The sequence below is a fragment of the Oratosquilla oratoria genome, chromosome 12 (assembly GCF_046742065.1).
Source record: "Oratosquilla oratoria isolate Oo_2021 chromosome 12, ASM4674206v1, whole genome shotgun sequence".
Lineage (NCBI taxonomy): Eukaryota > Metazoa > Arthropoda > Malacostraca > Stomatopoda > Squillidae > Oratosquilla > Oratosquilla oratoria.
The window spans coordinates 17977618-17992617 of NC_134788.1; the positions used below are offsets into that span (position 1 = coordinate 17977618).

The 15000-nt window shown below is 45.1% G+C and overlaps 1 protein-coding gene across 2 annotated transcripts in view; it reads right to left on the reverse strand.

The window, feature by feature from the left end:
- Positions 1–7332: 7332 nt before the first annotated feature.
- Positions 7333–15000, reverse strand: part of LOC143031027 (uncharacterized) — a 30981-nt gene continuing 23313 nt past the window's right edge. For both annotated transcript variants that reach the window (XM_076194384.1, XM_076194383.1), the window contains exons 2-8: positions 14012–14169; positions 13669–13899; positions 9289–9387; positions 8922–9061; positions 8506–8800; positions 8147–8286; positions 7333–8025 (exon numbers count right to left, since the gene is read on the reverse strand). In XM_076194384.1, coding sequence (XP_076050499.1) covers positions 7356–8025; positions 8147–8286; positions 8506–8800; positions 8922–9061; positions 9289–9387; positions 13669–13899; positions 14012–14149 — 1713 coding nt within the window. In that variant the 5' untranslated portion in view covers positions 14150–14169 and the 3' untranslated portion in view covers positions 7333–7355. The remainder of the gene's footprint in view (positions 8026–8146; positions 8287–8505; positions 8801–8921; positions 9062–9288; positions 9388–13668; positions 13900–14011; positions 14170–15000) is intronic.

Here is a 15000-nt window from a genome sequence, read left to right on the forward strand (position 1 = left end):
GCCAAAACTGCAGCGGGAATTGGTGTGCGTGTGTGTGTGTCTAAATGAAATTGCTGGCTGGTGGTCAGAACGCCACGAAAGTGGACCAAATGGCGGTCACAGTTTTAAAAGAGATAAATATAAAGTAATCGTTTCTGCTGGGCAGTCGGGTCCTCGCCAAGTCCCTCGGTTAGGTATTATTGCCTTAGTTGCTTTAGAGGGTCGGATCGCTGTCATAACGTCAAAATCGTTTCAGACCGCGTCGGTCCGACACGCTACCCTCACAGCCACCACTATCACTAATACCAGTACCAACAACACCACCACCACAACAAACATCACCACAACCACCACCACAACAAACATCATCACCATCACCAACACTATCACCCTCAAAACCTTCGCCACCATCACCACCACCGCCACACTCTGATGAATAGCGCCATCCGGCTTACCCAGAATGAAATGCACAAAGTACGCAGTCATGGCATCTGTTGACTAAAATTGTCTGTCATTTGCTAATGAATTTGATACAAAGGAGAGGCCTTCCTGGGCTGGCGTGAATCGTCTGGTCACAATTGCAATAGTGTATGAAAGAACCAAAGACTTGTTTCCGGTTTAATTAAATTGGGTTTATCTTTACGAATGGATAAGGTGGATGCCCTTAGATGAATAAAATTGCTTTTGGCGGCACTTAGCACTAGGTACAAAGAGTTCTGGTGCTGTTTAACGTTCGGGTGTGAGGAGAGGTGGAGAAAAGCGTCCGAAGAGTTCAAAGAAGAGTTTTCGAACTAAAGTTTAAGTAAAGAGTTGAGTTTTTGTCGAGAGCTGAGACAGCGACGCCGCAGTTAGAAGAACGCTCCAGAATTAAGTGCAGAAGACTGTATTGGCCGAGGTATATCCTTTTACAGGAAATAGATGTAACTCGTCTAGATTGCCCAGGGTGTCTTTGGTTTGTGATACGGTAGTTCTAAGTGAGCTTGTGGATAGGATTTGTCTCTGTTCTCTCTCTTTCTCTCTTTCTCTTTCTCTCTTTCTCTCTCTTTCTCTCTCTTTCTCTCTCTCTCTCTCTCTCTCTCTCTCTCATTTTCTCTTATTTTCTCTCTCTCCTGTCTCGTTTTCTCTATCTCTCTCCTTTCTATATATTGAAGTAATAGGATAAATTATTTGACAGGGAAAGAATAGAAAGAATAAACAGACAGAAGAGGCTGCGTGCGAATTGATGATAAAGAGCACGTAATGAAATGAAAATAGAGGAGAGGGATTTCGATGAGGAGGAAGTGGAACGGAGAGAGTAAGGAAGAAGAAGAAAAGGAATTGAGGGAAGGGGTTAAAGGAACGAGGAAGAGGACACAGACGAAGGAGACTCTCAAACGGAGAAGTGAGAGTTAGGCCGGCCACACACGTGCAGTTTAAACTGACAGTTATAACAGTTAAGTTATAACTGTCAGTTGAAACTGCACGTGTGTGGGTATATCAGTATCACTGAGACACCCACTTATGTGCAGATTCAACTGACAGTTATAATTGAACAGTTGTAACTGTCAGTTTAAACTGCACGTGTGTGGATATATCTGTATCGTTGAGATACCCACACATGTGCAGTTTCAACTGACAGTTATAACTGTTCAGTTATAACTGTCAGTTTAAACTGCACGTGTGTGGGTATTTCAGTATCACTGAGATACCCACACAAGTGTAGTTTCAACTGACAGTTATAACTGAACAGTTGCAACTGTCAGTTGAAACTGCACGTGCGTTGGTATATCAGTATCACGGAGATACCCAGACACATGCAGTTTCAACTGACAGTTATAACTGAGCAGTTGTAACTGTCAGTTTAAACTGCACGTGTGTAGATATATCTGTATCGTTGCGATACCCACACATGTGCAGTTTCAACTGACAGTTTAACTGTCAGTTTAAACTGCACGTGTGTGGGTATTTCAGTATCACTGAGATACCCACACACGTGTAGTTTCAACTGACAGTTATAACTGAACAGTTGCAACTGCCAGTTGAAACTGCAGAAGACCCTGATGGTTAATCCTGAAGGGTCAAGGGTCATCCTGAAAGGTCGTCAGATGGGTCATCCTGAAGGGTCGTCCAGATGGGTCATCCTGAAGGGTCGTCCTGAAGGGTCATCCTGAAGGGTGGTCCTGAAAGGTCATCCTGAAGGGTCATTCTGAAGAGACATCCTGAAGGGTCGTCCAGATGGGTCATCCTGAAGGGTCATCCTGAAGGGTCGTCCTGAAGGGTCATCCTGAAGGGTCGTCCTGAAAGGTCATCCTGAAGGGTCATCCTTAAGGGTCGTCCTAAGAGGTCGTCCTGAAGGGTCATGCAGGGTCGTCCTGAAGGGTCATCCTGAAGTTTCGTCTTGAAGGGTCGTCCTGAAAGGTCCTGAAGGGTCATCCTGAAGGGTCGTCCTAAAGGATCATCTTGAAGGGTCGTCCTAAAGGGTCATCCTGAAGGGTAGTCCTCAGGGGTCGTCCTGAAGGGTCGTCCTGAAAGGGTCATCCTGAAGGGTCGTCCAGAATGGTCTTCTTAAGGAGTCGTCCTAAAGCGTCATCCTGAAGGGTCATCCTGAAAGGTCGTCCTGAAGAGTCATCCTGAAGGGTTGTCCTGAAGGATCATCCTGTAGGGTCATCCTGAAGGGTCATCCCGAAGGATCGTCCTGTAGGGTCATCCTGAAGGGACATCCTGAAGGGTCATCCTGAAGGTTCGTCCTGAAGGGTCTTCCTGAAAGGTCGTCCTGAAGGGTCGTCCTCAAGGGTCCTCCTGAAGGGTCATCCTGAAGGGTCGTTCTGAAGGGTCGTCCAGAAGGGTCTTCCTGAAAGGTTATCCTGAAGAGTCGTCCTGAAGGGTCATCCTGAAGGGTCGTTCTGAAGGGTCATCCTGAAGGATCGCCCTGAAGGGTAATCCTGAAGTCTCGTCCTGAAGGGTCATTCTGAAGGGTCGTCCTGAAGAGTCACCCTGAAGGGTGAAGGGTCGTCCAGAAGGGTCATCCTAAAGGCTCGTCCTGAAGGGTCATCCTGAAGGGTCGTCCTGAAGGGTCATCCTGAAGGGTCGTCCTGAAGGGTCATCCTGAAGGGTCATCCTGAAGAGTCGTCCTGAAGGGTCATGCTGAAGATTCGTCTTGAATGGTCGTCCTGAAAGGTCCTCAAGGGTCATCCTAAAGGATTATCCTATAGGGTCATCCTGAAAGGTCATCCTGAAGGGTCATCCTAAAGGGTCATCTTGAAGGGTCGTCCTGACGGGTCGTCTTGAAGGGTCTTCCTGAAGAGTCGTCCTGAAGGGTCATCCTGAAGGGTAATCCTGAAGGGTCGACTTGAAGGGTCATCCTGAAGGGTCGTCCTGAATGGTCATCCTGAATGGTCATCCTGAAGTGTGGTCCTGAAGGGTATTCCTGAAGGTTCGTCCTAAAGGGTCATCCTGAAGGTTCATCTTAAAGGGTTGTCCCGAAAGGTGATCCTGAAGGGTTGTCCTGAAAGGTCGTCCTGAAGGGTCATCCTGAAGGGTCGTCCTAAAGGGTCATCCTGAAGTGTCGTCCTGAAATATCATCCTAAATGGTATTCTCGAAGGGTCGTCCCTAGGGGTCATCCTGAACAGTCGTCCTGAAGGGTCATTCTGAAAGGTTGTCCAGAAGGGTCGTCTTGAAAGGTCATCCTGAAGGGTCATCCCGAAAGGCCATCCTGAAGGGTCGTTCTGTAAAGTTTTCATTATACAGAAAACCCAAGAAACAAAGATGACTTCATACACTACTTATCCCATCACAGCAGACGCACAAAAACAGGAGTGATAATTGGTTTCTATCTGAGAGCATTGAGGATATGCAACAAAGAATATATAGAAGAGATATCCTACATATTTAATGTCTTCCGCAAACTTATGTATCCAGCGGGACTACTATCCAAATTGAGAAAGAAAGCGGAAGAAATTTACGCAAGGCCAAAAAATGACAAAGCATCAATAAAATATCTAGTAGTACCTTTCGCAAAGGAAGCAAAAGTCATGACCAAAACGTTATCTAAAGCAGGCATTCAAATAGCATATAAATCCGGGCGTAAAATAAAGGGTGTCTTATTTAACAAACAAGAACAACACACCAACGAAAATAGCATAGTGTACGGTATACCATGCAGTGGATGTCCTGCAACATATTACGGTGAGACGTCACGGGGGTTGACAAAAAGGCTAAAAGAACATAAGAACGACCTACGGCATCACAGGACTTCAAATTCACTGGTAGTGCATGTGGACACGCACGGGCATTTACCAGAATGGGAAGAGGCACGCCCTATCTGGACCGGGCTCGAAAGAAGAATGAGAAAGCTGGTCGAGTCCGCATGCATAACACTGGGAAAGGTCAGCAACCACAGAGAAGGATTCGTTAACCTGTCATTAGCAGCCACCAGATTGGTTATGGAGGAGGGAGTTTCGGGCCAATCAGCATGCGGCATTCTGAAACGTCCAGCCAGATGAGCCATAAGGAGAATATATATGCTGTACACACACGTTGTCTGTCATTCTGAAGAAGACTTGTAGTCGAAACGTCAGTAATATAGTGTTCTCGCTCTAACCCGCGTTTCTCTTCCACCTTTTCCACTCATCTGTCTTACCTTCATAACAACATATATATATATATATATATATATGTGTGTGTGTGTGTGTGTGTGTGTGTGTGTGTGTGTGTGTGTGTGTGTGTGTGTGTGTGTGTGTATTATATATATATGTATATATACACACTCATACATATACATATATACTGATATGCATATAGTACCACAGAAAACCGTATCAAGACGATCGTTGAAAGGTTCTCAGAACTGTACTCGTTTATGATAGCAAGGTTACCTGCGGATGTGTGTGAGTACGTGATTATGATAGCAAGCTGGCTACCTATAAAGAGTGAGAATTGTTCAGGGCTTAGAACGACCAGAACCTCCTCAGATATCAAGTTTTAGACATTTACAGTGCGTATCGTTCTGTAACTGAATCAAGTCTGACTGACACTGAGTCGTTTCTGTGACTGGATGAAACCTCGGATTCACCCAAGGTTTTTATCATCTTAATTGTAATATTTTTTAAAAGTAAAAAATATATAGTAAATTACACAATATATTATAAGGTTTATAATAATATTTATTAACCTTTACAAAGGAAAGTTAAGAATATTATGAAGTAGAGTTGTTCGAGAGCCGTTATTCATTAACGTAAAATAATTTAGACCTGTTAAAACAAAATGCGAGTCTTTGATGTATAAACAAAACCCAAAGTTAAGGAAACAAGATGTTAGAAATATGTAATCATGAAGAACGGCTATCTATATAATAAAAAGTTTTAATTTTCAAAGACGAAGTCATGCTCCAGCTCTCGAACAACTCCTGGAAGCTTCCACCACGACACATGTATTATGTAAAATTTTGACATACTTTTATGAGAACCCAATTCTATTAATATTATTATTTTTCAAATATCATATGCTCAAAATGAGTTTGTATTTCATCAAGGAAATTAATTTTATATAATTATATTTGAAAGGTGTTCACCCAAACTTACGTTTGTAAGACGTACCTTTTGTCTTTAATACGCATGAGACACAAGTGCATAAGAATACACACACACACACACACACACACACACACACACACACACACACACACACACACACACACACACACACACACACACACACACACACACACATATTTATATATATATATATATATATATATATATATGTATATGTGTGTGTGTATATATCATATATACTATATAATATACATATATATATATGTATATATATATATATATATATATATTTATATATATATATATATATATATATATACACACAAGCCCACCGGCTACGCCGGGGGGCTTGGCCTGCGGCGCTGCGCGCCCTGGGCTACGCCCCTCTTTAGGAAAATGAAATATCAAAATTATATTACTTTTTATTTCTTGTCAACATCTAGCTGTTCTCGCAAGTCATCTATATGGGCGATTTGTGCTGGTGTTAAATTTCCGTTCAAAACACCCTTTTTATATATACTTTTTTTATTTATTTATTTATTTTTTTCCCCCTTTAAGTAATAACTTTTTTTTTTCTTTTACTTGCTTTTCTTGTTTCAAAACTTTGCGAATTGTTAAATCTTTTGCTTTGGCCTCTCTCCATTCCTTTCTAGCCTCCTTCTTCTTCATTCGTTCTTCTTCTTCTTCTTCGAGTTCTTCTTCGAGTTCTTCTTCTACGAGTTCTTCTTCTTCTTCGAATTCTTCTTCTTATTCTTCGAGTTCTTCTTCTTCGAGTTCTTCTTCTTCTTCTTCGAGTTCTTCTTGTTCTTCTTTGAGTTCTTCTTCTTCAAGTTCTTCTTCTTCGAGTTCTTCTTCTTCTTCTTCGAGTTCTTCTTCTTCTTTGAGTTCTTTTTCTTCTTCGAGTTCTTTGAGTTCTTCTTCAAGTTCTTCTTTTTCTTCGAGTTGTTCTTCTTTTTCGAATTCTTCTTCGAGTTCTTCTTCGAGTCCTTCGAGTTGTTGTTGTTGTTGTTGGTCTTCTTCTTCTTCTTCTTCTTCTTCTTCTTCTTCTTCTTCTTCTTCTTCTTCTTCTTCTCCTTCTTCTTCGAGTTCTTCTTCTTCTTCTTCTTCTTCTTCGAGTTCTTCTTCTTCTTCGAGTTCTTCTTCTTCTTCGAGTTCTTCTTCTTCTTCTTCTTCTTCTTCTTCGAGTTCTTCTTCTTCTTCTTCTTCTTCGAGTTCTTCTTCTTCTTCTTCTTCTTCTTCTTCTTCTTCTTCTTCTTCTTCGAGTTCTTCTTCTTCTTCTTCTTCTTCTTCTTCGAGTTCTTCCTCTTCTTCTTCTTCGATTTCTTCGAGTTCTTCTTCTTCTTCTTCGAGTTCTTCTTCTTCACCGTAGTTGGCGGTGTAACCGATTTACCCCCAAACGCCTCTCGCCTCAGGAAAAAGAAATAATTGTAACAGAATCTTTTTATTTAGTATATGATATATATACATTTGTGTAGTTAGGTGTGTTTTAGTAAGGCACGTACCTATGCCACAGGCTTGTTCCCCCTTGTGACGATTTCTGCTGCACCTTGGAAAGGACGTGAAATAAAGGATCCAAATACAACAACAACAAATGATGAGACGCTTCCTTCCTTCCTTCCTTCCTTCCTTCCTTGGCACTGAAACCGCCTCTCTAACAAGACACCTGATTGCACCAATGCTAATGACAATGGCGGCGATGATGATGACGGTAATAATAGAACCGCTCTTCGCCAAGCGATTCCATTCGGCTTCGGGTCGCCGCCGCCCGCCGTGCCCCCTCCCTCCCTCCCTCGTTCGTGCAAAAAGGGGCCTAACCCAACCCAACCCGCTCTCCCCTCACTCACTCACTCGTAGCCAGAGCTTCCAGACTCGCACACATACAGGGCACACTCAAGATCCCCCCATCTACGTGACAGGGTTACATTCCCCACACTCTCACTTCCGGGACCTGCCGAATTCGCAACTACTTCCGTTTTGGGGGTAAACACTACATCATATCTTTTGCCCCCCTCAAGGGCAGCAGGCGGTGCAAAGACGAATTCAGGACCCTCAGAGGATGCCGAGCTTATTACAACACCGCCCCTACCAGCAACCTCTATCTGAAGGGTGCCAGCACCTGGTGCATCCAGGCGATGGACACGAATATTCCTATCACTCGAAAGCCACCCAATCAAATAATAACCCTCATGCGGCTTCAAAGCTATTTTGCGTCCATTCGGGGGAATGTGAAAGCAGGAAAGCCGCCCTTTCGGGGGTATACGCCCCCTCCTTCCTCCCCTGGCAGGATGCAGTGGCGTGGTCCTCGGGAGCGTCGAGGGGTCGGCGCCCCGGATGGCCGTCAGGATGTGGATGCACTCCGTGTGGGTCAGCACGTCCGTGCCGACCACGTTGTCCACGAACTCGTCGCAGGACATGTCGAGGAACCGCACCTCCCTCAGCAGGTCGTCCCCGATCTCCTCCCGGAGCGCACTCCCCGACGGCTCCTCCTCCTGCTGGCCTAGCTGGGCTTTTCCCCTGCGACCAACGAGAGGCACAGAGAACGCATTAGCGTGCGGGATTAATGAGCGGCTAACAAAACATAGTCATGCACTGTGCAAAGAGGAATGGAATGGTCGCCACGAGTGCGAGTACTTACCAGGCAATCAGTCCTCTGAAGGGGACAACCTCGGAAGAGAAGGCCAGGGTCTCGTCCGTCAGCAAAGCCCTCAAGCCTTCCTTGCTCAGACGAGACACGGTCTCGGGCAGCATGACGGCGTCGGGGTCGCGGTCCAGTATCTGTGGGTTAAACACGTCATGCTTCTGAACATGTCGACGAATCCAAGGGACGGGCGACAACTGACGCGACCGAACGTGCGATGCCGCCGTGCTTCCTTATGCTCTAATGCAAAGCGAGGCGTCTTTCAACCAAGAGGGCTTTGGACCCTAGCCCCAAGAAGTGTAGATATCACCATTTTAGGAACACCAGCCACGACATCATGAAACAGACCCATGTACCTCTTTGCACTTCTTCTTCAGCGCCGCGTCCTCTTCCCGGCATTGCCTCCTCCTTCCCCCGGCAGGATGCAGAGGTATGGTCATCGGGAACTTCGAGGGATCGGCGCCCTGGATGGCACACTGGATGTGGATGAACTCATTGTGGGTCAGCACGTCCGTGTCAATCACATTGCCCACAAACTCGTCGCAGGACATGTCGAGGAACCGCACCTCCCTCAGCAGGTCGTCCCCGATCTCCTCCCGGAGCGCACTCCCCGACGGCTCCTCCTCCTGCTGGCCTAGCTGGGCTTTTCCCCTGCGACCAACGAGAGGCACAGAGAGCACTTTAGCGTGCGAGCATGATGAGCGACTACCAAAACATAGTCATGCACTGTGCAAAGAGGAACGGAATGGTCGCCACGAGTGCGAGTACTTACCAGGCAATCAGTCCTCTGAAGGGGACAACCTCGGAAGAGAAGGCCAGGGTCTCGTCCGTCAGCAAAGCCCTCAAGCCTTCCTTGCTCAGACGAGACACGGTCTCGGGCAGCATGACGGCGTCGGGGTCGCGGTCCAGTATCTGTGGGTTAAACACGTCATGCTTCTGAACATGTCGACGAATCCAAGGGACGGGCGACAACTGACGCGACCGAACGTGCGGTGCCGCCGTGCTTCCTTATGCTCTAATGCAAAGCGAGACGTCTTTCAACCAAGAGGGCTTTGGATACTTAACTCCAAGAAGTGTAGACATCACCATTTTACCCAAAAGGAACACCAGCCACGACACCTGGAAACAGACCCACGTACCTCTTTGCACTTCTTCTTCAGCGCCGCGTCCTCATAAAGAACCGAAGTCTCCAGCACTTCCGGCATCGTCTCCGCCTTCACGTTGGAGGCGATGATGTACTGAAAACAAAACGAGAGAGAGAGAGTTTGCCCAAGCAAGTGTGAAAAGTCGAGGAGTGTGTCATGATTCGTCGCTGTTGCATCATCTTTGCTCACCGTATCACTATCACAACAAAAGAAGAAGAGAAAGCAGACGAAGAGGAAGATGAAGAGGAAGAAGACGAAGAAGAAAAAGACGAAGACGACGAGGAAAAATAAAACGAAAGAGGAGGAGGAGGAGGAAAAGACGATGACGAAGAAGAATACGAACTAGAATACGAAGACGAATAAGAAAACGAACACGAAGAAGAAGACAAAAAATAAGACGAAGAGGAAGAAGAAGAAGAAGAAGAAGAAGAAGATGACGACGAGAAAGTAGGAGGAAATAAAGAAGAAACAGAAGAATAAGAACAAGAAGACGAATAAGAACAAGAAGAAGACGAAGGAAAAGACGAACAAGAAGGAGAAGACGAAGAAGATAGAGGAGGAGGAGGAGAAGGAGGAGAGGAAGAAGAAACAGAAGAAGAATAAGTAGAAGAAAAAAAAACAGAAAAAAGAAGAAAACGAAGAAAACAAAGGAGAAGACGAGGACGAGAAGGATGAAAGAAGAGAACGAAAAAGACAATATAGACGAAGAATGATAAGAAGAAGAAGAAGAAGGTTAAAAAGAAGACGAAGAAGAAGACGAAGACGATGGAGACGAAGAAGACGAAGAAGATGGAGACGAGGAAGACGACGAAGAAGATGGAGACGAAGAAGACGAAGAAGAATATGGAGACGAAGAAGAAGAAGAAGACAAAGACGAAGAAGAAGAAGAAGAAGACGACGACGAAGACGAAGGAAATGAAGAAGAAACGAAGAAGACGAAAGAGAACATAAAAGACGAAAAGACGAACAACAACAAGAAGACGACGCAGAAGGAGAAGAAAATGAAGAAGCCCACGGTTACACTGGCGGCAGCGGTGCACCCACGCTCTGAACAGAAACCCCGTACTCAGCCATACAACCAAGGTTACACAACCAATCAAACTGGCGAGCGGTGCTCTCATTCCAAACTCCGAAGAGACAAGCCTACCTTATACCAAGAAACACTGGTTACACTTGCAGCTTTGATCTACAGTTGCACCAATCTTAGAATCGGTGGTGAAATCGTAAAGCAAATTGATTTTAAACCACCTGGTGGCAGTACACTAACAATCATACGACAGATGTCTACAGAGAGAGACCTCTGTCAGAATAGAACCTGTCAACTCTACACAGCACCGTATCAAGATTCCAATCCAATATCAAACAAGACTCCCAACCAAGAGATCGAACTTCAATCAAATCACAAGATTCCATTCAGCTACCACAAGACCCAATCTCCGAAAGAAAATACTCCACCTCACCCCTACCGTCCTCACCCGAGAAAAACGCAAAATCTGCAAAACTCAGCACCTCACTCGGTAAGCATTACTAACCACCACCCCTCTATCCCTTCAAGCAGTGAACCCAAGACGAATCCAATCAGCTGTAGAGATCCAGCGCACCAACTCCAAGATCGACACGACATCACGACTTCAGTCAAGACGCAGTGGACCCAGGCCAACGAGACACATCCAAGAGACAATCTCATCCGCCATCCACAACTACCGTCACCAATCACCATGAGTATAAACCATAGACTCCCACTAATTCACCCCTTTTTTTACAATTCAGGAGCCGGACGAGAACCCGCCTCAAACCCCACCTCTTCATGACCAGCCAGACCAGGGAATTCGCAACGGTTAGGCCCCAGACCCGCCTAACCCACCTCCACCCCCGTCATGACCAGCCAGACCAGGGAATTCGCAGTGGTTAGGCCCCAGACCAGCCTAACCCACCTCCACCCCCCTTCATGACCACCCAGACCAGGAGCCTCGCATCGGTTAGGCCCCGACCGGCCTAACCCACCTCCACCCCTTCCACCCAGACCAGGAGCTTCGCAGCAGTTAGGCCCGGACCCGCCTAACATACCTGCTTTTCACATCGGGTCAGCATCTTCGCTCACCCACCCCAACCACCCAACCTCACCCTCCACCCACCGCCACCCTTGGCTCAGCAAAAATTGCTAACCTTGCATTGTTTAACGTCAGCTAAGAATCAACATCTCAGCCCACGCCAGTGTCACATCCACCCACAGTGCCAACCAGTGCTTCCAAAGACTTCAGCGCAGACCCACAGTACCATAAGTACCCCATTCTTAAAAAAAATTGTATGTCACAAACACAATGCATAGAAATAACCCACGTATCAAAGACATAAATGATAATCTTAATTAAAACTCTTCAGATGTAAAATAGCCCACGTAGACCTATCAGAAATAACTATTATTCACAGTTATAGAATATCAAAGACCACGATAGACAGAACTCAATAATTAAATAACAAAACATCCACTAGTGTAATTTTAACTTACGAGATAATTTTTCAATTTTAACGTAGACTCAAAATATCAAAATGTCACCGCGAAGAAATCTCCCAGGCAGTCACCCGAAACCTATTAAATTAGGATAAATCAATGCACAACGACAAATCCCAAGATGAACATAACTAACACTTAAACTATGAAATTAAATTGATTATTCCTCCTTCGGACGCAGGACGTCATGCGATTCGATAGGTTAGGTCCTCACGATCATCTACTCATAAAAACTTTTCTCACTATCTGTAAAAGTACTTCTTCACTTCCTTCCGACCGTGAACCTCCGAATAATACACTCAACCCCCCCCCACACACACACTCAAAGAAGATGAATAAGCATTTCATACCATACATACATTAGAATTTTTAAAAAATTAACCGCCTTAAATATAAATATGCATGAACGCGATAATAAAAACAACAGAAAGCATAATTTCCCATGAAAATTGTAGCCAATAACCATTCACAATACTACCAACTTTGTATATATGTCTATACATTATATCAATATTTACCAATATATATGAATATTTAGCTCTAAACAAACTAACACGTTCATTCAAAAACAAACTAACCACTTCAGTAAAGCTATGACTCTAATGAAATTGTACAAACTAAATATACCTCAGAGAAAAGAGATCATAGAAAAAAAAAATCTCATTGAACAGAGAAAGAACAAAAAGTGAAAATTCGTTCTCATTGAAAAGAGAATATACAAGTGTAAAAATATTTCCATAGCTTTATTGAACACATTCAATATATGATGATATACGTAAACCCCCCCTTTTACTCATTCAAACAAATTTTGCAGATAAATATCACCCACTAGCAACTTAACAAATTATCATATCTTAATTTTTTTTTTTTTTTTTACAATTATGTATGCCAAACCCTACTGTCACGACCTCAACCCAAGGTACGCGGACGTACCTCAAAAGGTCAGGGAGGCAATGTAACCATTACTAACCATCACCCACCACGCACGTGATCCACATGCTTGCAACATAGCGAGACTCCCCTCTTGCTAACCTTGCATTTCCCAGAACATACATCTAACGCAGCACATTTCAAGACAAACAAGGTATAGATACCCAATGTCACCAGACTAACCTATTAAAAATCCTTTATTATAACTGCCCTATCATATTACCCATAAACTAACATACATATGATATACCTAACAACACCCACTAACTATAGGACTAACCCTCATATATAAAACTGACCCCAATGCATAGAATAGCGAGACTAACACCTTTACTTACAACAACCCACTAACCCCCTATATAACCTATAACACCCATGTCACAAACGCCAGAGCTGGGTAGGTCAAGAGCCTACCGGCCAGACGCCAGAGCTAGGTAGATCAAGAGCCTACCGGCCAGAGCTAGGTAGGTCAAGAACCTACTGGCCAAAGCTAGGCAGGCCGAGAGGCTGCCAGCCAGTTGTGCCCTAGGTCAAGGCCTGGCACACATTATAATCCGCCCACAGGGCCCATTTGTACCTTATAATATTTGTTAACCAGATTGCCTTCATTGTTAATAGATAGAAGAAAACTCCCGTTTTGGAGTTTATCTCGCCCGCATTAAGTCCTCCTTATGTAACCACAACCTTTATCGGAGAAGAAAATGAGAAGCCCACGAAGAAGACGAAGACCAAGAGTAAGGAGACAAAGAAGAAAAAGACGAAGAGGAAACAAAAGAGGAACCATAAGAAAAATTAGAAAAAGAATAACAGAATAAGAGACATAAGAAGAAAATGAAGAAGAAACAGAACAAAAAACAGAAAAAAAGAACAGAAGAAGAGCGGTAGAACTGCTGTGGAGAAAAGCAAGGGCAACTGGCCTCCACACACTGTACCTGCACACAATTTTTCTTCGCTGAACCCACCCGGTACTTGTGGGCCAGCTTGTACACCTCGAGAGCCTCTTCCACCGACTCCAGGTCCATCCGGTTCTGGTACATGTGACCCAGCAGCTTCCGAAAGGACTGGCGAGGGTCCTCTGAAAGGGTGAGCTTACCGGCAGCCTGGGGTCCCTTCAGATTGGCGAGGAACACGGGGGAGCTCATGGACAGGACCAGTCTGTGGGCCTGAGGGAGTCACGTATCAAGTCCAAGGCCTTCCTGTGGGGCAACGCGCGTCAAAGCCCCACCAACCTTGCTCAAGGAGGGAATCATATTCAATGCGAGTCACCACACTTACCTTGATGGGGTCCTCGTCTCCTGGGAAGAAGATGTCCAGGTCGCTTAACTCGCTCGAGGTGTACAGGTACTGAAGGCGCTCGTTGCTGTCAGCCATCGATTCCCACGCCTGGTCGCCTAAGGCTCCTGTTTCCACCATATTAGCTCTTCACTTGCTGCCTGCAAATGCCAACCAGTTTAGCCGTGTATCACTCAAGATGAACCATGTATTCAGTGACCATCTCCCTCCCCCCTCGCCGATTGTCTGACTCAGGAAGTGGCCTATAATCTCAAGCACGTGCCCTTCTTTCAGACCAATCTCTCATATCACCGCACTGCCATACCTACACTATACCTCCTTCGATATAGATGCGTCCAGGAAAGTCTATTCCCAAATTTACCACAACACAAATTCACACACAAACATAGACACAGCATCCAAGAAGAAACTCAAGTGAAACCTCAATAGAGAAGAATGAGTTGAAGCTAAAGTGATAGAACGAACGGGAAAGATCCTGGAAGGGCGAACAAATCTATAATGCCAATCAGAAAGCAATTCTCAGATTAGAGCCAACATTATCGAATGGAACGTGATATCAGTAGATACGGTGCAATGCACGCGTGGGGAGGGGGCAAGCAGCCACAAAAGGGCAGAAACAACAACGACATGCAACCCAGAGGAACCAATGAAGTGAGCCGTCTGAAAACCCTGACTCGAGCGAGCACACTGTCAGTTGCCTAAACGCCACCTGAAGGGGACCAATGACGGGTACCTGCTTCCTTCCTTGTGGTGGTCCTGCAAGGTGGACAGCGAAGTTGCCATTTTCAAAACCCGTCAACCCCTCACCCAGCCCCACCCCCGACCACCTGCTGCAGCTCTTAGGGGCTGGCACTCGGTCTCTGGGCCCAAGATCTCTCAAAAGGTTACAAAGGAGGAGCATGTCGACAGTAGACCTTTTGGTCCATATCTAGGTCGGATGCGAAAAAAATTATAATAATGATAAATGAATT